Source organism: Periophthalmus magnuspinnatus, chromosome 13, assembly GCF_009829125.3.
Source record: "Periophthalmus magnuspinnatus isolate fPerMag1 chromosome 13, fPerMag1.2.pri, whole genome shotgun sequence".
NCBI lineage: Eukaryota > Metazoa > Chordata > Actinopteri > Gobiiformes > Gobiidae > Periophthalmus > Periophthalmus magnuspinnatus.
This window is the reverse complement of record NC_047138.1, coordinates 8,865,295-8,893,059: the sequence shown is the minus strand read 5'-3', so window position 1 is coordinate 8,893,059 and position 27,765 is coordinate 8,865,295. Positions and strand designations below refer to the sequence as shown.

General features: G+C 40.8%; 1 protein-coding gene across 6 annotated transcripts in view; it reads left to right on the top strand.

Annotated features, from left to right (window-relative positions):
* cux1b (cut-like homeobox 1b) overlaps positions 1–25,881 on the top strand; it is a 49,043-nt gene extending 23,162 nt beyond the window's left edge. Inside the window, exons 4-23 of one of the 6 annotated variants that reach the window (XM_033977042.2) lie at positions 132–210; positions 2,509–2,646; positions 4,514–4,637; positions 5,801–5,877; positions 5,975–6,041; positions 9,811–9,859; positions 10,658–10,762; positions 11,510–11,698; positions 11,906–11,964; positions 12,074–12,116; positions 12,190–12,286; positions 13,197–13,982; positions 14,649–14,732; positions 15,207–15,308; positions 15,394–15,914; positions 16,054–16,195; positions 16,783–17,070; positions 17,160–17,348; positions 18,294–18,558; positions 18,642–23,900. In XM_033977042.2, coding sequence (XP_033832933.1) covers positions 132–210; positions 2,509–2,646; positions 4,514–4,637; positions 5,801–5,877; positions 5,975–6,041; positions 9,811–9,859; positions 10,658–10,762; positions 11,510–11,698; positions 11,906–11,964; positions 12,074–12,116; positions 12,190–12,286; positions 13,197–13,982; positions 14,649–14,732; positions 15,207–15,308; positions 15,394–15,914; positions 16,054–16,195; positions 16,783–17,070; positions 17,160–17,348; positions 18,294–18,558; positions 18,642–19,113 — 3,876 coding nt within the window. In that variant the 3' untranslated portion in view covers positions 19,114–23,900. Of the gene's footprint in view, positions 1–131; positions 211–1,786; positions 1,900–2,508; positions 2,647–4,513; positions 4,638–5,800; positions 5,878–5,974; positions 6,042–9,810; positions 9,860–10,657; positions 10,763–11,509; positions 11,699–11,905; positions 11,965–12,073; positions 12,117–12,189; positions 12,287–13,196; positions 13,983–14,648; positions 14,733–15,206; positions 15,309–15,390; positions 15,915–16,053; positions 16,196–16,782; positions 17,071–17,159; positions 17,349–18,293; positions 18,559–18,641; positions 23,901–24,110; positions 24,315–24,387; positions 24,504–24,588; positions 24,706–24,771; positions 24,856–24,941; positions 24,999–25,101; positions 25,183–25,258; positions 25,324–25,400 lie in introns of those variants that run through there. The other 5 variants (XM_055226258.1, XM_055226261.1, XM_033977044.2 and 2 more) reach the window with 5 other exon arrangements.
* The last annotated feature ends 1,884 nt before the right edge of the window (positions 25,882–27,765 follow it).

Genomic DNA, 27,765 nt, shown 5'->3' with positions numbered 1-27,765 from the left:
GCATGCAACATACCACCACATAGTGAGGAGAGACAAATATGCAGACCACTCTGTCGCTGACCGTACTAATGAATGACCTGCTTATAGTTTGTGTGTGTCACTCTTATCTAACATTATTTTTGTTTTTACAGATCGATGCCTTGAGTAAGAGGAGTAAAGAAGCAGAGGCCGCCTTCTTGAACGTCTACAAAAAAATTATTGATGTCCCAGGTAATTCAGTATAATATAATCTGGTTTGGTTCCATTTTCTTTGTACTCTTAGACCAAGACAGGTGTATGCATCAGTACTAATAATTTTAAGTGGAATGCTTTCTGTATTAAGTAACATTAGGAACACAGCAAAATGTGCACTGGGTTGTAAGTGACATGTTTAGCAAATAACAGCAATGAGTCATAATAGCTAATCCACAAAATGCTATTGTCTAACAATAAGATTTACTAAACTAAATGTGTACCATGATGCACCATCATACCCTTATTCTCATTGCAGCCACCATGGTAAAGAAGCCCAACTCTGACACTGCCCCTCTAGTGCATGTCGCTGTGCATTCAAGCATGTGTAACACTTTAATGTTTCCCCACGAGATCTTATTCCCACTGGTGTTGCCTTTAGTGGATCTTAGCAGAAGGTGGCTCCTGATACAGTTGACAAGTACACCCACAATTGGCTGCTCCAAAGAGCATTTCTGAACAGTCAGGTTCAGAGCATAAAACTGAGCAGGGACACATAGAACGCACTGGGGCTGGCTCCAGATATTCAGTAGTGCAGGAATCCTAGAGGGGCTGTGCATGTAGGAATGGGAGAGGGAGTTGAGTTCATCTATAGCGTAAGGAGGTCATCATATTCCCACATGGATAGACCTACAGTAATATCTTTGGATTGTACTGCTCCCAATAAGTCAGCGGCAGCCCTGACGGGGCTATTCTTAACTTGCAGCGAGACAATGATGTAATGCTTGATGCACATACGCACACAGACACAGAGCAGCCTGACTAATGCAGCGGTCTTGAAAGAGGAAACGGTGTGTTTTGTTCTGTCTTCTATCAGCTGAAGGCCTGGTTAGTCAGACTAATGTGCTCTGCTTTAGATTAAAGGTGTCTGGCGAGAGTGTTCAGCACCAGTGGCCCTTAAGTCAAACTGCTTTTAACAAACTGTACAGTTGATTTGGAGGGAGTCTATGAGAAGGACGAACGTTTGATAACAGAGAAAGTTGATTTTCAAGGGCGCCAAGGCCGATAGGAGACCAAATTCAAGGCGTACAGTTGTGCCTTGATGTTTTATTTGTATCAGACTGTGTAAAGCGTGAGAAGGGCATGTGTGATTCTGAGAGCGCATAGCTCTACATGCTGTGTCACCTTGACAGCACAAAATCAGCATGAAATTCCCCAATCGTTCTGTGCTGATCTCTCATTAGCATAGTTAAGATATCTAACTGCGTCAGACATGGGCGCACACACACGTACAGTCCTTACCCCCAGCTGTAAGCTGTCAGTTCCTCTTATCTCGACAACACGCACAAACACACACAAACTGCTCTTTTAGCTGGCATGCTGATGAGCGTCGCCCGTGTCTCTTGGCTGCCTGTCACCAGTCTGCCACCCATGAGCACCAATCAGATGTGATTGGCCTGACTGACAGGGCTCTCTTCATCACAATGACAGTTAACCCTGCTGTGTGTTCACACAGACTTTGGTGAAATGTCTTCTGAAAATTGTTTTTGTGTAAATGTTCTCTTTCTTTAATTTCTTGTTTACCTTTTGGTACTCCACATGGCGCTGTGTTGTTTTTTACTACTCCACATGGCACTACTTTGTCCACATGTGGTTGTCTCTTGTTTTTACTAATCTGCATCACTGTCAACAGTTGATCAGAGTCGTCTCATCTGAGCCTACCTACAGGTGTGTTTTCACATTTCTGCTCTGTCAGCAGTCAGCTCTTTGTTTTTCCATTACAACCTAAGAGGTTTATCTGGCTCCCTGACAATAGTCTGATGATACAAAGCATGATGTGTATTGTTCAATAGAATTAATGGATAAAGTTGTGTGATACAGTGCGTGAGAACTAACAGTGACCTTCCTTTTTGTGTGCAGTAAACAGTGTGGGAGTTCTTATTTCTCTTGTACTAATCAGTCAATTGTAAGCACTGTACAAACTGTATTTGCAGTAGAACCAGTTCACAGAGCTGGCAACAGTTAGCCTGATAAAGAGCTGATATTGTTTCAGTTTGAGCTGTAGCAGTTGTTAACCTTATAACGGAGGCCATATTTGTGATATTTTTAGTCCTTGCACTGTTGGATTCCACAGGGAGATCATAGGCCAGGGTTGTCCTCAGTACAGTGCTCCTGGACTTGTTAGATTCATGGCCTCGCTGAAGGACATTTCACCAGGGCAAATGCGGCTCTCACAGGGGCTTGGACACTGTTATTCCCATCGAGCTCTAGTAGTGTGCTGCTCTTGTTTGTGGTATGTGCTTTGACCAGTGTTAATGTAGTGTGTTTGTGTGGCAGATCCTCTACCTGTGCTGGAGCTGGCTCAGCAGCTGCAGCTGAAGCTCCAGAGGATGCACGACATTGAGACAGAGAACAGCAAACTCCGAGAGACACTGGAGGACTACAACAAAGAGTTTGCAGAAGTCAAGAACCAAGGTTAGAAGAAGATATGTGTTATTCACTTGATGCATTTAAATTTGAAAATAGATGTACAATGTATATTCAATACTAAATATGTAATTTTATCAAAGCTTGTTTTCAGTTTGTACGATCTCCTTTACTAAAAAGAAGCCAATCTGAGCATATTTTAATAGTCAATCAATTATTTACAAAGACAAAATCTACAAGGTTAGGGGTGTAATGATTATATGCATTGTGTAAGAGCTATGATGCACAGTTCAATTCATTCAGATTATAAAACTTTATTTTATTTTTTTTAACTTTATGCAGCACCGCCCAACTTTCCTTTGCTTCACCTTTACCTTTCATCATCACCGTTGTTGTGATCAAGTAATTGCGCCAAAGAAATAACTACTAGATTATACCAGTTCATTGACAAAGACCAGTCTCTGCCTCTGCGTGTGCAGTGCTGTCTACCATCACTCTCCCTCCCTCTTCCTAATCCAGCCACAGCACCTCACCTTCTTTCCACTCTTTTCTCTCTCTGGTACTTCTTATCATTATAATCCAAGTTACGGACAGTAAATTGCTATTTTCTCACCATTTATAAGTGAAACTTAACACCAAACTTAGTGCACGGTCACTTGTTTCTGCGTATAGGCCATGCTTTTAGGATTAATACATTGTACAAACTCATTCCAAACTTTAAACAGTTTGGAATAAAAATAGTGTGTGTGTATGTATGTGTGTGTGTGTGTGTGTGTGTGTGTATGTATGTATGTATGTATATATATATATATATATAGCCCTACTTGTCGGTTATTGTCACTAAAGTTGTAATAATTACATGAATTAGCGTAATTTTATGTATCATAGTGAATCATGATCAATAGAGTCGTAGAACCTGTGTCATAGAACAAACCGAATCATAAGATTTCTGAATTGTTACACCTCTATTTTAAATAGATTTCAAGGGAAGAGGTACAGTTGCGTGAATAAAAGACGATAGGCTACCTCGGGATATAAGAAAGATGGAAAAACTGACAAAGGAGGCAAGATGAGTGAGAAGCAGCAATAAAAATTGGTGTAATTTCAGTCAAAAAAGGAGGAGGTCTGAGTGAGGGAGCAGGGAATGTTTTGGAATCCCCCTTTCCTCCGTGAGAGTTAATTGGAACAGCTCGATAGCGGCAGGGTTCCATTCTGCCATTGATTTTCCTGTTCCCTCATCCTTTATCCCTCCTTCCCGCCTCAATAGATGGGGGATATTTAAACCCCAAAACACACTGTGGAACTCCCACTCCTGTTAAACACACGCACACCGGCCCACACACATGCACACGCACGCACACACACATGGCAAAAGTGCAGAGGCCATTGATCCCTGCAACCTAAATGTTTAAAGTTCAGTTAAGCAGTTAAGGGGTAAGAGGGCTCTGAGGGGACTCTCCTCTATTGATTATGTGTCATGGCGGTGAGACTGGAGTTTAAATCACATGCACATACACACACACAGCTAGTGCTAAGAGCCCTCAGTCAAAGGCAGCAGGCAGCCTTGCTCTTTATCATTGTCTCACTCACTTATACATTTCACTGGGAAACTCACACACATATATCAAGGCCTATTTATTACCCCAGTTATGTGCTGGATTTATTTCAGGCCTCTGTATACAGTGTTTAGCCATCAGCAGGTTATGGGGTTACACAGTTAATGTAGTGCTAATGAATACAGTCTATATACCTTTAGAGAATGTTGAATATTCTATACTATGAAGATTAAGCTGCTGTCATGAGGTAGGTGCTGACAGGGGCTTTTATGGGATATTTCCAATCAGGGCATTTAGATTTTCTTTATATATATAGATGCACATAAATGTATTGATATTTTTTGCATTTTATTTTCCAGAAGTCACAATAAAAAATTTGAAGGAGAAAATTCGTGAATATGAGCTGTCACTAAAAAATCAAGCGGAGAATCTGGCCCAGGAAAAACAGTTGCAATTACACAACGACTATGCAGAAAAAGAGAGGTGGGTGCACTGTACTGTAACTTAGTCTTGTTGTTCTTTTCATACCACTTGCGGTCATTGATCTCATCTTTTGGTGTTTGGTATTGGTTGATCCAAGTCCCAATTCTGATCCTTTTTGTAGGGTATGTTTCAATAACATAGTAGGCCAGTCATGTGCCTGGTGTTCAAAAGTAAATTAATATAAATCTTTGTCAATACCACTGTTTTTAATACTATAATAAATGTACCACTGTATTGAAGATGCTATTCGGTGGATCACTCCAATATGATAGTTTTAGCTTGGATGTGGACACATATATACATATAGTTCTTATGGGCACAAATATCTGGAAAAGATCTTGAGGTAATAATTAGACAATAAAATAGTCATTATATATTTTGCTCTTATTAAACTTGATAGTATATGGTGGAAAGGGGGTAGAACAGACTCCTTTAAGATTAAAGCCCACTGATACACAAGGGATTAGTTCAGATTTGTTAACATTTCTTCTACTTGATCACTTTGTTTGCCATCTTGAGTTCATTCCCGCTTTTAGATATACAGTTGGAGATCAATTGTCCAACTGTATTTCCTGTACGTCAGTGTTTTATAGGCTTCTTCCTGTCTGCCGAGAGCTGACTTCCTGTGTCTGAGAGGGGCAGTAAATGGATGGCACCTCAGATGCATTTATCCTGCAAGGAGCAAGGGAAGGAGGGAGAGGGAGAGATGAAAGGATGAAGTAGAGGGCAAAAAAATAGAGATGACAGGAGAGACAGATTGGCGGAGAAGGGGGGCATCAAAGAGTGCCATAAAGACCGTCTTTGTGCTAGATTATTGATGTTTTTACACGCAGTGGCAATTTCTCTACAGAGCCTAACTTTTTATATGGTAAGAATGAATATATTTTATCCTTGTGGTTTATGTCACTTACCCATCCCCCCTCCTTACTCAGTCTTTGCTCTCTCTCTCTCCCCCCTGGGTGCAGTGTGCCCCAGTGGCCAGACATTCCTGCCTAATAGGGCTGCTTAATGAGGAGTGGGTTGTGTTGGGAGGATTTTAGTGGGAAAAACACTTCAGAAATGGTGGGAAAATTATAGTAAAGTTGAATTTGTCACAAATGTTATGTCCAAGCTTCACTGATTGACAATATGTGACTTAGTGTACTGTCTTCATTACTGTGTAGGAAACTTCAGGAGAGTCAGGACTCCATGTCATCAAGGTTGGAGGAGGCAGAACATAAGGTCCAATCCCTGCAGACAGGTACCCACCCCCTCCATTCAATTTAACCCTTGTTCACAAAAGGCATTACAGATGTTATTTTGACTTTTTATGGTTGTGTTTATTTTTTCCTCTACAGCACTTGAAACAACTCAGGCCGAACTCTTTGATTTGAAGACAAAGTATGATGAGGAATCCACTGCAAAGTATGTACTTTACTGTGTGGTGCTTAGGAAGGGCCCTCTTTTCCTAACTACAGCATAGTCTTTCATAATGCATAGTCATGACCAAACCCCAGCACAGTAAAAACACACAGGCCTAAAAGCACTCAATACTCAATAGAGAAACAGGGTAGTTTAACAGTGTAAATAAATCCAGGGCTCTGTGATTACAATGCTAAGTAATATTATTTTTATTTTAATCTTTACATTTTTTCCTAATAAACCCCTTTAAAGGTTATTGTAAGATTGTTATTTTAAGAAAATCAGACCTGCACACTGGCAAAGATCTCAAAATTAGGACAACTATACTTCTCCTTTTACGTGGTTGGCAGCTATGATTCTCCAAAAACATATAAATGAATTAGTTAGTCAGATAATATTTATAAACAATATACTTTAGATCCTTAAAGGCACTTTGAAAGTACAGCGGTATCAACTTTGCTTTTAAGGTTTTCCCTCTCCCTGTTTACCATGCCCCAAACTCACTGTGTCTCCATTAACAGAGTTGTTAAATTGATTGGCTGTTAAAAACAGATCGATCTTTCTTCTCTTCCCCACTTTTTCCCTTTTCTTGCTTCCCCAGTCACACGAAGCGTCTTTTCTCCTGTGGTGTGTTAGTGAGCGTTTAAGTAAAGGCTGCAGGAAGACATTGCGTGCAGTGTAATTGCATCAATCAAAATGTTTTATACACTGATGCTTTTTCTTCTTTTGCTGACTTTTCCTGAGTCTTTACTCTTGAATCCTCCTTTTGTCCATCTTGGCTTGTTTCTTTAAAGTCAGAGCACGACAAGTTGTCCGGTTGCTTACGGAAGCTAATAAACACATGCCTTCTCATTCCCCACACACGCTCCTACACACATTCAAATACACACGCGCTCACTCACTCATAAGCCTCAGGCAGTCAGGGTCCTTGACTATGTGGCGTGCTGTGATCTGAAATTTTAATGCAACGCTTTAAAGCACACACAAACCCTCTCTAACCCTGCACCCTCCCAGTCCTTGGAGTCCTTCCCCCGTTTACTGCTTGGCTGAGCAAATCGCCTGTGTTTGGCTGAACACAACTTTTAACCCTTTAAGAGTATACATTTTGGTGCAGCAAAACACAAATTCTATAGCTATAATAACACTTATTTACACAAACACAAGAACACACTAGTATATACACACTTGGTTTAAACTTCCCACTGAAGAGGACATTGCGTGACAAATCCTCCTTCCTCTCACTGCATTTGGGTAATCTGCGTTTTAAAACGCACACACTCTCTAGTGGACAGACTGCCTGAGAATTTGGTTGCAGCTCCTCTGGTCTGAAGCTGTGAGCTGCACCAGGCAAGGGGTGTGCAGATGTACTGTAACCCCCTCCCTGTGTTCGCACTGTGAGGGTCTGGCTGGCCGCATTTTACCCGTTTAGTCCCTGTTAAAGATTAATGATCTATTGATCCCCACCCCCACAGGATGCTACATGTGTGCAAGCCTCCCCCGTGTTTATGCACTTTCGTGTTTGTGTGTAGGCTCTTGATACCACTTTTGGGGAAAGCATTTAATTGCTGATAATTAGACTGCAGTCAATAGGCCTTTTTTTCCCTGTGTCCATCTGAGGCGAAACAGACAAAATGGCTCACACACAGATGCACTCTCACAGCTAGCTTCTTTTTAAGCCTCCTTGAAATCCCCAAGGTAACACGCTGTGAAAACGCAATGTGGAGAGAGTCAAGAAAGAAAAGGAATGGAGCGATGAAAGCTAGAGGGCAAAAAGCAAGTCAGGGTCTGCAGGCTACAGTGAGGAAGAGGGGATAACGGTGTGATAGAGGAGGGAAATGAAAATCTAAATCAGGGGAATATCCTGCTGGCGAGGAGGATAGAGGCTGAGGAGTAGAGAGATGGAGGTGGAAGGAAGAGGGATGAAAAGACCCAAAGTGTAGGGCAGAGGGAAGGGTCGAGGGGGAAAGGACAGAGAGTGAGTGAGCAAAGAGAGGGGAGATAAGAGATGAAAAGGCCTGTCTGAGATGGAGCAAGTACAGTAGGGGCTTAGAGGCTCTGGGCTCCTTTCAGAACTCCTCTGATGTCACTGGGTGCACCCACTGGCTTTCATGCTACAAAAGAGTGTAAGTGACTCCAAGTATGTGTTTGAGCACTATTTGAAGATTGTGTTGTGTGGGTATGTGCTATTCTGTATTACTTATTATACACAACTACATTTAACAAGTATAATATATAGCATAATAAATTGTATATTTTCTGATATGAACTGATGCCTTTATGATGGCATTATTCAAGGTTATTAACTCTTTTTTTTTTTACTCTTTTTACTTTGCCTATTTAGAAAACACACCAACAAAATGTGTGTCTATAAATTGTTTGGCCTTCAGTTCTATTCTTCAAAAACATTTGTAGTTGGCTTTTATATGCAGTATTGCAGTTGATATTTTTTCATGAATTATCTCTTAATATTTGTATTGGTTAGACACCAACATGTATCGGGATTGTCGAAAATCCCTTCCCTGTGATCTGCTTTGGCCTTCAGCCTCTAGCTCTGCCTTTATAATTCCCAAATACAACCAAATCCAAAGGTTATTTAAGACTTTGTGCATCTGTACTTTGATTAAATGATCACATTTGGAGCAGCAGCAGAGGGGAATTTGGGTTGCATTACTACCCATAAACACTCTCCATTACAAGCTTTTCTGGCTTGTTGGCTCTCTGACCTTGCATTTGTGTGTACGAGAGCTGGGCACAACGCGGGTCCTGTGCACTATAGCTTAAGACAGGATAAAAGCTTGTGAGGTAGTGAACTATTATGTTGCTTAAATGCATACTAGATCCTTTTAACTGTTAGGCAAAGAATAAAAGCACAGAGTGAAAAGCTCCCACCCACATCAGATTCTTTTTGCTGCATTGCCTGTGGCACAATGTTGACCTAATATCAACTGTGTCTGTTTTGTTAAACACATTCAAATCAGTTGTACTCAAGCCTATGGGACATAACACTGTTTCTCCTACTGTGACACACAAATACAAAAGCAGCATGGGTTATTGGGTTCACCATCAAAGGGCTGAAGTGAAATAAAACGTCTTAATGGAAGAAGCAGTGCACATATGTTTTTGCACTTGTGCACTTAGTATACCACACTGATCTTGTAAATAATGCTCTAAGTAAAGTACACGATGCATGTATAACAGGCCTGTATAACTGACACACATACATACAAAAATCTATCATTTTTTATCATTATTATTTGTTCAGCCTTAATTTCTGCTAAAAACAAATGCAGCAAATAAATGCTGTAGAAGGTTTTTTTTTTTTTTTTCAATTTTTTTATGGGATGTATTTTTGCTCTATGACCTCCAGCAAGTGAGAGGTGAACCACGGCCTCCATCCAGACCATTAGTCAGACACAATCGCACAGCTTCATAGCAGATTAGTCTGCTGTATTAGGACTTAGAGCTCTATTAATGTAATCCCTCTGTTTTAGTGTGGCCTGGGTTTAGGGGCTTACATGGTGCATGTCCACACACACACGCAAAGGAGCACACATTTAAATACAGGAGTTCATGCACATGTACAAGCTGTTTGGGTTATGGAGTTCACAATCAATGGATTAAGGTGAAATTTAGACTGTTGAAGTTTATGGGCCAACATTCCTCTAAACATCAACTTGAAAGCACTCCTTTAATGCCTTTTTGCATTGTTTTCGTATCAGTTTTTATATTCCTATTTATGTATTTTTACTGAAATAATGGTATGTATTTGCAGGGCTGATGAAATTGAGATGGTGATGACAGACCTTGAAAGGGCAAATCAGGTAACTTTGAATATTTAAATTTATATAGTTTTGCCAAATCTTTAGGTCTTTTTGAAGATCCCTATGGAATATGGTAATCATAAAAAAACATTTTTAAGCCTGGCCTTACAGGAGTATGAATGTCATTTTATCTCACACCCCTGAAACACATCGTCTGAAAATGGTGTGCTCTCTGCCCCTGTGTTGTAAATATTCTTGTGGTATCTGTTAATGTCATTGTTGTTAACTTTCATTAATAGCCCAAGAGGATGATTTGTGGCTAAAGGGGTAGCATAGGCATGTAATGTTAATATTAGCCTAAAGGTTGTTGCTCAAACCGAAATATACACACACACACACACACACACACACAAAGCATTTACGCATTCAGCACTGTTCACACTCTGACTTGAGGTTTACAGAGGATGACAACATGGCCTCCAGCTTACTCTCAGACTTTTTGTACACTTTAATAAGGAGAAAATGGAAAACAGGATTTATTTTCCTGTGAGTAACAGTACTGCTCACACCCTGTCAATAACAACTCACAGTATGGTAGCAATTAGAAACACAGTGGAATCAGCTCCCTGTAACTTCTAATGATGGCAACTTGGCACTGTTGTCTGTTGTCTAGTGGTTTGGGCCTATTTTATGTGTCACGAGTAACTGCTGTGTCTCTAGAAATATTTCAGACAAACAAAAATAACTATTGTTCAGTTCTGGTTTGACATGTTTCAACAAAGATATAAACATACAAGGATGGCCGGTGTAATGTGGGGAGGTGGATGTCCATTTAGAATTTTCGTTTTGTCTTTTCAGCGGGCTGAAGCAGCTCAGAGAGAGGCGGAGTCACTCAGAGAGCAGATGTCCTTGAGTAACCAATCTCAGCCTCTCAAAAGCCCAGCCAAGGCCGATACTGACATGGTAACATATCCTACTGATTTACTACTATGTAGCCACATTGGATTTGATATGACAACTTTAAATGTTTCATGTGATCAGACTGATTTGTTTTTATATTGTTGATCCATGAGCAACTAAGCAAAAATTAGCCTAGAATTCAATCACTGCTGTCATTATGTATACGTTGATTTACTGTGTTACACAAACGTTTCAATTTAAATGTTACACTACTTTAATTGGGTACTTAGGAGGAATTTATACATAAAATACAGTATTTATTCATGGGTTTCAGCTAGGACTAGGCAATTAATGGAATTAATGAAAAATTGACATGACATTCCTGTCAAATGTATGTATGCATATGTATATGTGCTGTATATGTGTATATATATATGTAGGCACTGATCCTGTGTGTGCGTGTGTGTTTGTTTGTATGTATGTATGTATGTATGTGTATATATATATATATATATATATATATATATATATATATATATATATATGTGTGTGTATATATATATACATATATATGTGTATATATGTATGTATATATATATATGTGTGTATATATATGTGTGTATATATATGTGTGTATATATATATATATATATATATATATATATATATATATATGTGCGTGTGTGTTCATCATTTTGAAACTTTCAGATGATATTTTGGCAAATAATAAAACTGTTAAAAAAAGTTCTTCTTGGTAATAGAGTGGCATAATTGGATACCATTGACTGATTTGTTTTTACTGTAATTTAGGAGCAAACAACCGAGGTAGCATCACACTCAAATCTGGAAGCAGAGCTCAGGGCCAAAGAGAGGGAGACTGCCCAGTTGGTGGAGGACGTTCAGAGACTGCAGGTCAGCCTGACCAAACTCAGAGAGACCACTGGCTCCCAGATCACTGAGCTCGAGCAGCAGCTCAGCAGCAAGACTGCCGTTCTGAAGGTACCACCCCAGAAGTAGACTTGTGACTATTGATTCAGCAACACTGAGTTGTGCATACTTTTACAGATATACTTAAGTAAATGTATTTGACAGCAATGATGGAAAATTTAAACACTGACTGTTTTAAGACAGTATAAATAATACATTATACAGCAGTGTTCCTCACTGACAACATTTTGACAACTTTGTATGTTTTTTCTTTTCTAGGAATTGGAGGAGAAACTGCAGAACCAAGCTGACTATGAGGAGGTGAAGAAGGAGTTGAGGTGAGCTGTGTTTTCAAGCAGTCCTGTAGTATTACACAGCTACATTACACTTTGTAGGTATATTCTGTGTGTCTGCCACTTGACCTTGAGTTCCAATTTCTGCTCATAGTATCCTCAAGTCTATGGAATTTGGCACTTCAGACTCTGCCCAGGTAATCATCAGCAACAACAAAAGTTGCAACCTGTAGTGTAAGTTATGTTTCACACTAATTATTGTGCTCGTAGGACTCCTCCAAACCACTAGAGGTGCTGCTATTAGAAAGGAACCGTAGTCTTCAATCAGAGAGTGCTGCTCTGCGCATTGCCAACACCGAACTCAGTGGTAAGTTCTTTTTAGCATTGTTTCACGTGAGAAAAACATATCTATCTTACAAACACATAGCCACAGCCTGTGTTCACACTGCATGTGTGTTATGATATGTACATTTTCCTCTGAGAATATTTGATGTATTAAAGTGTGATTATGCAAATTAGAAAGAAATCCTTTATGATGACAAAAAAGGTTAAAAAAAAATTGTGTTTTTATTTTCAATAACAGTAATAAAAAGGTAGATGGTAAAAGGGCAATATTATATGCCCCCTACATGAAAACCTCTGCCCTCTGCAACACTGTGTTTGAAATGTCATGGCTTTGGGCTTGAATAGTTGAATAGCTTTGAATTGATTAACATTCACCATAAGAAAAGCCGACTGTCTTATGTCATCATGTCAACGCTCAAGTGGACAAAACAGATTTTTATTTTTTCTTGCCTATCAATGTATTGTCTTTACTACTTTTTAATACATGTTATTAAGTTGTACTATTTCAAAAAAGGGAATTGAGAAGTGTGTTTGACTTTTGTGTTTAGCTTTTTGTATATTTAAAGAGACTGAATTAGGTACATCTGTAATAAAATGATGATCCAAGTGAGAAGACTCAGCGGCTTTCGGGATGTGTGGACTTTTTCCTTTGGGTCCATATACCTGTGTGAAGGAAACCAACTCATTTACCTAATTGCACTCTGTCAGTTGTTTTCTTTGCCCTTTGTTTCCTTCCAGGCTGTGGCTTACAAGAAAGGTTAAAATCACAAATGCATGGGCACTTTGTCTGGGGGGGGTTGGCAAAAAAGGAATATCGGATGACTTGATTAAGATAACTTTTTTACATTTGTATTTTTTTTCTCGCACTCTTTTTGGAATCCCTTTTTTGTTGACTCCCCCATAATGCATGGTGTGTTTGACCTTTCCTGTAGGGTCAGCCGGGGGAAAAGGGACAGAAGAGCCTTTGCCAAAGGAGGAGAACATGTCTGGCGACCCATCTTCGTCCCCTCCTCCCCCTCTTTCTCTCCCCTCTTCTTCGCTCCCCCTGTCTCGTACTCATACGGACACCCTCAACACTGCCACCTCAACCAGCAGCGAATCGCACGCTTTCACTCCCACGGGCATTGGACAGGACTTCTACTCGCCTGTGTTCCCTCTGGTGGGTGGTAAGATGGCTTTGAACTCCCTTATCCAACGGCAACTGCTCCAGACCTTCTACTCCAAAGCTTTGCAGGAGTCATCTGGAATCCCAAGTGGGGCACTCCTGTTCACCCCATTCACTCCAGCTCTCAGCTCCATCCCAACCTCCACACCTGGCTCTGCAGCTATCCCTCTAGCCGCCAGCAGCCCCCAGCCTCCGCCTGCCAGCCCAGACATGGCTCCTGTCAATGGGAGCAGCACAGCTGGCAGCGCCCCCTCTCCTTCTCCAAGCCACTCGGACGCCACCAGCGGAAGTGTTCTGGATGGGGAAGACATGGATACGGCTGAAATCGCCCGACAGGTGAAAGAGCAGCTGATCAAGCACAACATTGGCCAGCGTGTCTTTGGCCACTATGTGCTAGGACTGTCCCAGGGCTCTGTCAGTGAGATATTGGCCAGACCAAAGCCGTGGAATAAACTAACTATCCGGGGAAAGGAGCCCTTCCACAAGATGAGGCAGTTCCTGGCTGATGAGCAGAACATCCTTGCACTGCGCAGCATCCAGGGACGACAAAGGGGTGAGTGCATGTCTCCAGTGTGTGTGTGCGATTGTGTATGGTGTGTGTCGTCTTGTATGGATGTAAAACTCTGCACTGAGCCATTGATTAGTGTGTCAATATAGACTAGCTTTTTATTTTTCTTTTCTCTTTCCTAACTCCCTTCCTGTGCCACACCTGTGTGTTTTGAGTGAGTTCCTAGTCACACACAGATCCCAAGAGCCTTTCCAAGCTATGGTGGTCAATACAGAAACCTTTCACACATCAATAGTATTGACTGTTGGAAACTAGGAGGAAGGCAGGGGTACTGTTAACTACGGGGAGATTCGATTAGCCCTGGCCTGCTTTTGTTAACACATCAAGACATTTCTGATTGAAGGTGTTCTCAAAAGTACAAAAACAACAGCATCAGAGATTCAATAATATGAGTAGTATTGTTGAAAGTATAGTAGGTAAATGCTTTGTATATAATGCCTACATTTATTTCAGGCATCTGAATCTAGATCCATTCTAGATAATTTTTTCTGACTGAGCATACAGTCTGTAAAGCAATCCTTTTGTTGGATGAAGGAAGCTACACTGTTGAACAAGTATATTTGAAAACCAGTATAGGGCATCAAATAGATTAGCTAGTAGAGGAAACACACATCTGGTGTAACATAGTGTGTGATATATTGTTTTTAACAGAGGGCTCAGGCCAGCCCCAGCTTAGCCGAGTGTTTCAGGATGTTCCGAAGCGGAGAACCCTTTCTGATACAGCTTCACATGCAGGTCTGTCCCCTTCACACAGAGATTGTAGCACGTTTTGTCTGTGTGGCATGTTTGTGTTGAGGTGAACCAATTCTATGCTGTGTGTGCAATCAGGCTTGTGTGAGAGGTTTTGTTTTTTTTAGGGGCAAGCTTAAAAATATTCCCATGACATAGAGGTAACCAATTCCATAACTTTTATTAAAAAAAAAAAATCAGCATGTGTACTGATTTTACTGTTTCTTTCCTGCTCTAAGGGAAGTGTTGATTGTACAAATGGAATAGCTTTTTTGTGCATGTGAGAGCTGCTAGGACACATGATGATGACAACCCCTCCAGTATAGTTGCCTTGAAACTCGGCAATGGGAATGTATTTTTTGTGCTGTGGTACAATGTGATAAAATTATGTCTTTAATTTTTGCTCTGACATTCATCTATTTGTTTTTAAATCTGAGTGAATATTTAATTTCTTCTATATTTGGCTTTGCTTCTTTCCAGGAAATATTACAGCTCGTGTCCGTACACCAGAGGCAGGTTCAGATGAGGCGATCAAGTCCATTCTGGAGCAGGCCAAAAGAGAACTGCAGGTGCAGAAAGCTGGTAAGTTGCAGCTTTTATCTCCAGAGCCCAAGGTGATACATTGTTGCTATGTTTTTCTTATTTTGGCTCCTCCTGTCTTCAGCAGACTTGTCCCACACTCAAACCTCATATACTGGACTTAAAGGAGGTGGAGGAGGCAGTGGCTCAGATGAGGCTATCCGCTCCATCCTCGAACAGGCCCGAAGAGAAATGGAGGCCCAGCAAGCAGCTCTAGAGCCTATTCTCAAAGCATCGTCTTCCTCATCCCCTGCTCTGTCTCAGAGGGACCTCTTGAGCTCTCCCCTCACAGCCCCCCTCCCGCCTTACAACCCCCTTGCACTGTCTCTCAAGAAGCCTTCCAATTCCATTCTGTCTTCTCCTTCATCCCCATCACCGGTTCTGGACTTTAGCTCAAGTGGAAAAAGAGAAGGAAGGCCTTCTTCAGGAGTCGACATGTCTGCCGATGGAGCACTCAGGCTGGGACGTGATGGTACAGTCCGCTCTGGAAGTGCTGGAGGAGTGGGTTACTGGAGAGAGCAGTGGTGGAGCAACATGCACACTGAGCCTCGTAAGACAACATCTGGCCAGACAGGAGAAGAGAACCACAACCAGGAAGACTCCAAAGAGGTGAGGTGTCTGCACTCTAATATAAAAAAAAGTAATGTCATTTGGATGTTTACTTTAGGCGCTTATTGTCTACATATCTGTTCTTGCATGTTTATTCAGTTTGTATTATGTATATTTAATAATAGGTTATGTTTCTTAGGGAATACTTGGTGATAGTCTGTCTCGTCACAAACCCTGGAACAAGTTAAACCAGAGAAGCAGGGAGCCATACCTTCGCATGCAACCATGGCTCAATGGAGACCAAGGGCAAAATGCACACATCCAGCAAGCTCCAAATCAAGGTATACAATTTACACATACAGCGATTGTGTCAGACAAAAGATTTGGAATTAAAGAGAAGAGATCCTAATTCAAACCGATGGCTGGCTGTTTCTGTCACCATGTCACTCACCCCACATACCCTCTGTGCAGCCAGCACCCACCCCACACACCAATGCTCTCTCTTCCCACCATCCCCCCCCATCCCCAGTGCCATGGCAGTGTCAGCCAGCAAGCTGCTGGTTTGTCATGTCATAGACAAGTTAGTGTTGCAGCGCCAGATGGCAGCTCGGTGTGTGTGTACGTGCCTCTCTTTCTCTCTGGGGGTGTAAACAGCAGCTAATGTACACTGACAGCTCCTCATGACTGCTCTCTTCCAGCCTGCTGAGCCGCACAGCAGTACTACACAGACACAGACAGCAAGATGAAGGAGTAGGGCAAGAAAGCCAAAAAAGCTTCAAACCACAAACTTAAGCACCTTTGCTGTTTAACTGGAATTAAATTTGCTAATGTAGTGTGACTGAAGTTCCTCCTCAGCTCAGCAGGACTGAAGAAGAACCTTAGTGTTGGTATAACATGTTTTTGAACCTTGACTGCTTTTTTTAAACAGAGGGTACTCCCAAAACATCAGCCAGCTGCAGCCCTGCTCCAGAGTCACCCCTGAGCTCAGCAGAGGAGTCGCTCAATGGTCTGGCTGGGGATCCACTCACCTCACAGTCGTCCAGTGGTAAAGCCCCTTCCGAAGACCCTTCTGGAGGGGAGTCTCAGCCTGGTACTCCTCTGCCCATACCTGGCCACTCTGGTCTAAGCATCCAAGAAATGGTCGCCATGTCCCCTGAGCTTGATACCTATGCCATCACAAAGAAGGTCAAAGAGGTGCTGACAGATAACAACCTTGGTAAGTCTCGCCGTCTATTCTCACAATAAATGTGTTTTTATTTTTATTGCCTTGTAGTTGTAGATATTTATATCTCTTTTTGTATCCAGGCCAGCGCCTGTTTGGGGAGACTATTTTGGGCCTGACTCAGGGTTCAGTCTCAGACCTGCTGGCCAGGCCCAAACCATGGCACAAACTTAGTCTAAAGGGCAGGGAGCCCTTTGTTCGTATGCAGCTCTGGCTCCAAGATCCTCACAGTGTTGAGAAACTTATGGACATGAAACGCCTGGAGAAAAAAGGTAAGTGATAGTTGACAGAAATTTGTGGTAACTGCATTGTATCAATTAAGTGAAAAGCTAAAATTCTGGGATCTTAATTGACACTTTGGCTCTTAAATTCACTGCATGTGCATATACACTCTTCTTTGTGCATGACAACACAGCATGTTGTGCAGATCACAGTCGTCTTGGTGTGATGTCAGTACCAATCAGGGCTACAGACATCACATACAGTATTAGATGTGACAGCGAGGGGACTGCCAGGGGGCTGCTTACTCAGTCATCAGCACTCTTCTTCATCAGCATCATCGTAATTATCTGTGTCTATAATGTTTGTTTTAATGTTAGTTAGCCATACACCAGTTTATCACGTTAATCAAACATTAATCTTTTTTGTTTTGCTTATTTTCACTTTCAGTAGCTCTAACAACATTTGAGTTTAAAATATGTCACAATCATTTTTGGTTGAATTTTTTATTTTTTTTTATTTCACTGATAGCATGTGATACGACAATTTTGAGATCGTTTTAGTTCAAAACTATTAAAATTATAATGGACAAGACCATTGTTTGAAACAAAATAGCCCAGAGGAAAGCATGAACCTAGTCCGGACTAACCATATTTGACCTTTCATCCTTTTGGTTGAAGCCTACAAGGCAGTGCACTACTTTCAGACTGATCTAACCTTGCTCCGAGTGCTCATACTCTGAAACACATCTAGCAGCATATATTGGGGTTAAAAATGTCAACCTTGTGTAAGGCGGCCATGAGCTGTTTTTTTAAAGCCTCTGATGCTGGCAGTAACCACTGTGTACTGCATTTATACCTCATGTCTGGTGTGACGATCCTATTGTTTAGGTTCAACTGAAGAACACTAGCACCACCTAGTGGGTGTTTGAGATGTTGACAAGGTGTTTTCACTGGTCTGTACTTGGGCAATGACATTGTTATCCATGTTTTGTGCAGCTTACATGAAGAGGAGGCTGAGTTCTTTGAGTGATGGGCATTCAGTGGATGGAAGTATCATTGGGCAAGACTACATTCAGGGCTCACAGAGTCCAGGACAGCAGCAGCTGAAAAAACCAAGAGTAGTGCTGGGCCCTGAAGAGAAAGAAGCCCTGAAAAAGGCCTACCAGCAGAAACCCTACCCCTCACCCAAAACCATTGAGGAACTGGCATCACAGCTCAACTTGAAAACCAGTACAGTGATCAACTGGTTTCACAATTACAGGTCAGTTTTAAAACAAAAATAAATACATACATTTTAAAAATGGCATGTTCACAAAATGGGGACTGATTATTGTCTATTCTTAGGTCACGTATTCGACGAGAACTCTTCATAGAAGAGATCCAGGCAGCTGGAGGGGTAGGGCCTGGCAGCGATAGGGGCTCTCCTTCACTCCGAGGATCCAAATCAGGAGAGGGGGACAGCTGTGATGGGACCGAGTCAGAAGGCGCAGGCCTTGGGCTGGAAGATAATAGAGGAGTGTGTAAAGACCAGGACATGGAGGATTCTGAAGCAGGGGCCTCCAATAACTCCCCTGGCCAGACAGACTGCAGCACCCCCGGGCCTGGCTCCAGCTGTGGACAGGGTGGGCTGGCGCTCTTCAGCCTCTCAGAGGCTCCCAGTAGCTCTGCTCCCAGTACAAATATCCCAGCCTCTGGCCCAGCCAGAAACCCCAGGGACAACAATCTGCGGAAGAAGAAAGCAGCCAATCTCAATAATATTATCCACAGACTGGAGAAGGCTGCTAGTAAAGAGGATCCTTCAGAGTGGGAGTTCTAGCTCCCTCTTCACCCCTTTCGTCTCATAACCTCACAACCTCCTGCTCTGTTCCATTTGGAGAGTGGACACAGCCAAAGTCAAGCTCAGCAGCCATTTTATTACATTAAGCTTTCCTCAAAAAGGAAAGAAACAAAGAGTGGTTGGCAAAACCTTAAAAAGAAGATTTACTGAATAACTAGAAGAACAAAATATGAGAACTTGTCTCTCCTTTTTTTAAACTGAATTTTGTTTTTGTATTCAGAAAAGCACTTAGCCGTCCTGCTGGCCTTTGGCCCTGCTGTACCTCCCCTATCACCAGCCACTGGTGCACCAGACTGGTTGGGCCTATGCTCGGGTTTAACCCGCAGCTGGGCTGCTAACCTGGACTCAGTAAAACAGGCAAGGCCTGACACAGCAGCTGTCACAGTGATAGACACTGATAGATGATAGATAGAGACAGGAACTCTCTTACAAGAACACTTACTTTCTTAAAGGAGATTTATCCGCTCTTCTCACCTCCCAAGTGTCCACAGACCTCCCCTCACTCAGTGAGATGCCTCATTTTCACACTGTAGAGTGACTGTTACAAACCCTTTGCCTTTTTCACTCACTGCGTGTGTGTGTCTGTATGTTAGGGTTACGTCAGTGTGCACCTGTGTGTTCACGCGCCCAAATTGTTGGGTGTGGTCTTTCTCAAAGGCAGCATGTTATACACTCTTAGAGGGTGGCAAATAGACCGCCAGCTGAGCTGCCATGGTTACTGATTTTTTTAAAGGAACTTTAACCTGTTATGACCCTTATCCTTTTCTCCTGACAGCCATATAATGGCCCAAAGGATATTCATGTCCTCACAAACACATGCACTCATCTGAAGAGGAAGGCTGGAACTCTTTTTGCTTCCTTAAGCCTTTCCTCAAGAACGAAGGATGATCTCTTTTTTTAATTATTGCAATTTGGTTGCCAATAAGAGATTGCACAGTCTGTTGACTCTAAAGAGTACAAAATAGGGAATTTTAGAAAAGCATTTTAATTAGTACAAAACAAATGAACAGAAATGTGAAAACAACACATTATTGTTAAGAAAAAATTAATTAGAGTTAAATAATATTTCATTCTTTCACAATACTATACTTCACATATTACTTTAGCTGTGCGACATGGTGATACCACACCTGTCACACACAGCACTGGACATCTGAGTGTGTGCTCAAAGTTACTGTTCACAATACACGTTATAGGCCAAATCAGGAAGAGAGAGAGTTTTTGTGGGTGTGTGTGTGTGTCTGTGTTTGTTTTTAATGCCTGCATGTACAATAGGGTTGGGTTAAATTCACTTTTATGTTAAAAACAATAATACAGTGACTGAAAAAATGGTTTAGTAAACGAGCTAGAATAAACAGGAATTTATTATTTTGTGTTAAGAAGTGGATTAACCCCCACCCGTTGTAAGCAGTAACCACTCTCCTCCAGTCTATCCTGTATCCAGGGATTTGAATCTTTTAGCATTGAATTCTACTGTATACACTACAAATCAAAGGCATATCACCTCCTCCCTGTCCCACACAAGCCCTCAGTGCCTGTCAGCCCACTGCCTCCCCTGTGTGTGTGTGTGTGTGTGTGTGTGTGTGTGTGTGCGTGCGCGCGCACATGCGTCAAGATGCGTGTTTGCAAAGCATGTGTGATTGACGAGTGTTCAGTGTTTTTTTTAATGTGTGGGGTCATACTTCGTATCTACTTGCACACACTACTAGTGCACAACTGACACCCTTCTTTAAGCTGTTTGATGCGTTACCATTACATTAATCTTCTCACAAAGTAGTGTAATACTATGATTTACTGTAGTTTGGTTTTTATTGCTTTTTTGCATTTATAGTTTGGTTTTTATTCTGCTTATTTATAGGTGCTGTATTTTTTCATGTAATGTCTTATCATTTGAGTTGTCTATTATTAAGGGATTATACTGTTCAGAGGGCAAGTAACATTTTTATTAGACTTATAGACTGCCGGCAGTATTGGTTAATATTTACAAAGATGTACTAGTTCTCATTTGTTTTGTATATTCAAGAGTCCTAAAGTTTAGTGTCATTTCAATTGCTTATAATGTTGTGATTGCTACATGCTCCCATTAGCATTAAGCTAACAATACAGTTGTGCTCTTAAATTGCTTGGTAGAGTATCAAAAGACATATCAATCTTAGTGCGATAGCTTTTCTCTCTTCAGTTCTAATCTCCAGGTATAATTTTGGATGACTGTGCCCAATGCCTAAAACTTAGCAGGGCTTGCAGTTTTATTGCAGAATTTACCCATAAACTGTTAACATTTACATGTTTTAGAAGGTCCAAATGTGTACATGTTGAAAAGGTCAAATGAAATTATCTAAACTTGAGAATACATTTTCACTTGAAAGGTCATATCTGCCAAATTGAGATTAGAGAAGTGTACCAGCGAGCAGGTGTGCTACGCCAGATTGAACAGATAGCCAGCCTATGATTATGCAGAATTTGTATAGCAGTCTGTAACAAAGCACTTAGGATCTTTATGAAGATTTATTCTGGGACAGGGTCCATAAACACTATCACTAAGTATAATCCCAAAATGCTGGGATATATTTGCCTTTAAACGTGGTTGTGAACCAAGCACAGACACAGTATCCCAACACTAAATAAATATTATGCTCTTGCTATGTTGAAGTAGAATTTATGAAGCCACCCTCACTTCAGAGCATCAGATACACAGTACAGGCATACTCATTGGCCTTGATTTTCATTTTCTAATTTTTCCATGTCAGTTTCTTGTGTAATCGCGCAAATTAGGACCCTTCCCTTAAAATATACACACATCAGATTATAATTCATTACACTGGTAACAGATCTATTGGTCAAATTGGATTTTGTAGTGTGTCTGATATTTGTAAATCCCTGAAGCATATGCTCTTCCTGTGGACGGCTGATGTAAAACATGAGTCTTCTGCAAACTAAAGGCATGTCGCCTTCTGCTGGACTGCTTGAACTGATTAACCACCGTGTGTTTTATGGTGATAAATAGCTACTGTAAAATTTAAGCACTTGACCTATTTTATCTAATCCATCAACTCATCTCAACCACATGAGATCATCAGATTTGTGCCTTTAACTGCCAAGCAGGGCACCAAACTAGTGATGTCATTAGACTTTCACCTCAGTTGTCCATATTCAATATGTATCCACACACGACTCAAGTAAACATTTCTCAGCTCTCTGGAGAGGGGTGTATATACCAACAAACTGCAGAGCGCAGTGAAAAAGCAACTTCAACATATGACTGACCTGAAGACATGCTTTGGTCCAGGTCTTATTTCAGACAGTCTCCCACAGTGCATTTCTTCTGTTGTACATATCTAGCATCGAAAGGCCAGAGCATTGAATGAAGGAGGAAGCATGCAGAAACAGCGTACACTGTAATAACACTGAATTTCTTCATAGGGCATTTTGTATTTTTCTGTTTGTGTCAGGTTTGCTGTGACATTTATAAGGGCACTACAGGTATTAATAAAAGGTGTGCCAATTGTAATGGTTATTTGGAAAAGAGAGGTGTAAATACCGTCGCTCCAGTAGCTATTGATTCACTTTTGTCACGGTATGCTTTTGTTTGAAGGCAGGAGAGAAGGGACGATTCAGGACTTTTCCATAATCCAGATATTTTTCTACAAATTTAAATCAGATTAATCTATACACTGTTGAATAACATTGTAAAGGTGTAACAGATGCTGTATATCATTATCTTGTTTTCTGAAGTCGTAAAGCTTTACTGTATGATCTGTTGAAGTAGTGGTTATTCATTGACATTAGTTGTAATGGAAGCCCGAGCAGCAGCACTGGTCACCATATTCAGGAAAAAAGAAAGACGAACCTCAGACGTTTTTGTAATACTTTTGAAATATAACTTATGAAGTGGGTTTTATAAGGAAACACTTTCCGAATTAGTGGTGCTATATACATGGCACACTCAGTAATACATACACGTGTGATACAGCACAATGATCTCACCCTCTAACTACCCCTTCACTTGCAAATTGGCTCCAGCTAACTTCAAGTCTTAAACCATATCCTTTCATTTGTTCAGTTGTCTCTACTGTACAGTTTAACATTTCACTGAAAACTTGTAAGACTTAAAAGAGTGAGCAAAAAGCCAAAAAGTGAAGTAGTTGTCCACTTCTGTTGAAATATTGCTGACACTTTTCTGTGTGTTGCTACCTAGTGTCGTTGCTTCAGTTCACCCAGGGCTTCAAACACAGTGTAGTCTGAACCAAAAGACCTGGGGACAAGCTCACCCCACCCCTTGGAAAGCTTTAAAATGCTTGTTGAGGCTTTAGCAAGTTCAGAGTGTTTTTAGACTATTTCCCAACCTGTCATCAACAATGTTGAAGTAATAATTGTCATAACCTCTCCACTGCTTTCTTGGTGCGTTTGCGAGTCTGCGTGTATGTGTGTTGTAGATCAAAAGGCTGCATGACTGTAAAGGGATGATTTCAATGTTTTTGAAAGCTGTTTCCTTAGCACTTCTGTCACTCCTGAAAAACTTATTTTCTCTTTGGGGTTTCCCATCTATTGTTTTTCTTCATGTATCATTGTTTCCTTATCTTTATATTTACTAAATGTACCATGTTGTTTGTTCTCAGCACTGTAAAACAGTCCCTTTTACGACATTGAAAAGCAATATCACTGTATGAAATGTTCACAATGTATTTGTTATGATTGACATTTGATTCATCATCATTATTCACATGCACCCTAGGTGTGATAATTGAAGTAAATCTCTTTTATACAAATACTAAGAGTCTCCTTAATGTGTTTGGTGTAGTTTTTAAATTATAAATTCAAGTATTCTCAGAGGAAAATTTCACATCTATTATTTTTTAAGTTGTGTTGTACTGTAGTCTGTGAGATGAGTCAGAGGTGAGTACTCTTTGACACCATACCTTACACAGTGCTGAGTATATGAACAGTACCAGTAATGTGTCTGCTGTGTCTTTGGACAGGGCGCTATGCTGAGCTGCAGGTGGAGTTTTCTGCTGCAGTCAGGACCAGTGCAGAGCAGAAAGAGCTCATCCTGAAGCTGGAGCATGATCTGAGCACGGTCCAGACCATGTCCTCCTTGACCCGTCCCAGCGCAGACGGCTCTGAGGTCACTGATATGGGCAACATTCCGGAGCCTATCAAAGAGGCCACTGCTATGTTTTCTGGCATGTTCCATTTAAAATTGTCACTAATATTACAAGAGAATTAGTTCTGCTTTTAAAACCATAGCTCTTCCAGGTCCAGGCGTGAACCCACACCATGTTGAACTTCCCCAGGGCCAGATGGACTCTCTGCTCTCCATCATCTCAAGTCAGCGTGAAAGGTTTCGCTCCCGCAACCAAGAGCTTGAGGCTGTAAGTCTTGCAATGTCATTCCAGCCAAATAAAAAAACCCTACATAATTTTTTTTACTTTTATTTTATTTCCTTTACCTGTTCAGGAGAGCCGCTCTATGCAGCAAACAATGCAGGCACTGCAGAATGAATTGGACAGTCTGAGAGCAGACAACATCAAGCTATATGAGAAAATTAAATTCCTGCAAAGCTACCCAGGCAAAGTAAGCATCCAGATGTAAAACCACTGTTAAAAACAATGTTATTGTATTTGTACCTTTGTTTAAAAGGCTGGAGGAAGTGATGACACAGTGATGCGCTACTCCTCACAGTACGAGGAGAGACTGGATCCATTTGCCTCCTTTAGCAAGAGGGTATGTCACCCCACCTAACCATCATAAGAGAGTTTGATTACTGTTCCATTTTTCACTCTGTCATCTGCATTGTACTGTGGTCATAGGAGCGCCAGCGCCGCTACCTGAGCCTAAGCCCTTGGGATAAAGCCACTCTGAGCCTGGTGAGAAAATCATAAAATCATAGAAGCATACGAAAGATAACATCAACAATAATAAGTATAATGTATGTATATAATGTATAAAGTATAATATATAATGTTACAGGGGCGAGTGATTCTGTCCAACAAAATGGCCCGGACCATTGCTTTCTTCTACACCCTCTTTCTACATTGCCTGGTGTTCTTGGTATGCCTAATATCTTTTTGCAGTAACTTAAAACATAAAAATATATCATGTCTTACAATTGTATTGCAACTATTAGGTGTTGTACAAGACTGCTTGGAGTGAGAGCATTGGGAGGGACTGCTCTGCATTCTGTGCTAAGAAGTAAGTAAAATGCAGTACTGTAGTTCTTGCATCATGTTATTTATTTGTGCTTGTCACTTTAATTCTGTATCTTTTAGGTATGCAGACCATCTCCATCGTTTCCATGAGAACGACCAAAACCTCTAAACTTTCACCCTCTGATTATTGGGCAGTCTCTTACATGAAATAATGTAATTCACCCAGTAGAGGGCGCTTATACATAAATTCATAAAGTTATGGGAGATGATCTTGCTTAATATGGCATTAGGTTAACACTGCAATTTATATTATCTTATTGTAAAAATTAACACACATTGTCACAATGACAATGAAAATATAACATAGACAGGATTAGTTTTGGAATTAGTAGACACTAAAAGTAAATTGTGTTAAAATATAATCATTCCAAGATGATTTGATATTATGTTAGTTTTTCGTGAGGCGATGGCAGTTGGGAGCAGATTTTAAAAGGAGTACTTTAATTTTCTATCATAAAATGGTGATGAATATCATAACAGTTACTGATTTGGGAAAATGTATTCTTTCCTTGATATATTGCAAATAAAGATGTATGCAGTGCTTGTGTTTCTCTTGTGAATTAGCACTATGGTTTTTGGGAGATCTGTGTAAGCCATTGGTTTATGGTAAAGAACAGCATAGTAACTAGTTAAAAGTATATAGGCCCTATCATTTTACACCATTTATATTTACATTAAACTCTATAGTTTGCTGTACGTTAATCAAAGATCAAATCCAAAAGAAAAGGAAGTTGAGCTTTCAACAGAGGTGAAACAGGTGAAATATGTTCACTGCTAGGTGGATGGGTACCAGTTTTAGAATTGACATTGTAATTATTGTACTGCTTAAGTAAATTTTAAGAGCTTGGGTTTGTATAAAAGGCACATTGTCAATCCAGTGTAGGCATAGGCTACTTAAAGGTCCTATATTGCACAAAATGGATTCTCCTGAGTTTTAAGCCATGTTATAATGTTACCTCCTCAAAAACATACCCAGAGTTGTTTTGTTTCATTCACACATGTTTGAGTAATCTTGCATTATTGGGCTGTCTACATCTCCAAAGTTCAAAATCCTCTGTTCCACCTTGTGATGTCATGAAGTGGTAGTTTTCAAGTTAACAGTGTGAAATTTAAGTATATTCATGTTGTGAAGAAAATATTCTTATATGTCTTTGTGTAAATGCAGAGACCCAGACCGGACATTAACATATGTGAAGGCTTCGCCCCATCCTCCAGAAAAGCCTTTGTCATCTTGTCTGACCTCAGGGGTAAAAGTTCATTATCTCGTGAGTGTGAAACAAAAGTCACTCTGCTTTGAAATGTATGTAGCTTTGACTAAGGACCAGGGTGAGAGATGCTCTAGGCTGAGACTCAGAGAGCCTTGGGATGCTGGAAGGCTACCAGTCTGGCCAGGGCAGGTCTGGGGCCTGTTCTGACTGTATCTGATGTAACTAAGAATAAAGCTTCAGCCCTGGAATTGCCTTTTGTTTTCTACTGAACAAAAGGTGAAAGATAGCTGTTGTAGTGGAAAATCACAATTCTAGATGAAAAGTAATACATTTGCGAAGCCCGGTGAGTTATGAAATACAAAGGATGATTGTGAAGGTGTGTGGAGTTTAAAAACATAGTGGAGCACTTCCTGTATTACCACATGACATCACAAGAGGTGTTTTCTGTTTGAGAGAAGAACACAGCCTAAATATAAAGGGTTTCTGTTTTAAATGTGTGAATGAAACAAAACAAACTGTGGGTATAATTTGATGAGGAAACAACAACATAACTTAGATTGGAAAATGGTTAATATGATAATTTTAAGTAAGTGTTTAAATTAAAGTAACCATGTGACTTTGGATCTCACGGTATATCCCAACAAGCAGTAGGCACTGGATAAGAAGACTGTGGTGTAGAAGTTTTGACACGCTCCGTTGGTTGTCTGCTTTTTAAGACTGAAAAAGACTGCATCATTAATGAGAGGCCTCGTCGCGGTCATTAAAAGCCCAGAGGACTCGCGGGTCATAGACGTGCTCTTACACCGTGTGCACGCCCCAGAGGCCTGAGCAAACCCGTCCCGTTCACCCCTTCACTTCAAAATGACACATCTGCGCAGCTCTTTTACATCTCCTCTTTACCACTTTTGTCTTCATCAGTAGCTGTGGCCATACATTTAAGGCCACATCCAACAGCATAATATCAAATGATCTGAGTGGGGCAGTGGACGTTTACTTTTATGACCCTTGAAAATGTTTTGAGCAGACAGGTTCAGGGCAGTAGGGGGCAGTAGGGGGCAGAAGTAGGCTAGGCACAGTAGGAACAATCGGTAGGAGGTGTAGGTGTAGTTAAGTAAAAGTAAAAACTTCCAATGTAGCTTTGACTTAAGTAAAGTACAGATACCAATTGTACTTAAGTGCAGTACTTTTAGTTTTGTGCTTACTTAAATGTTTATTAC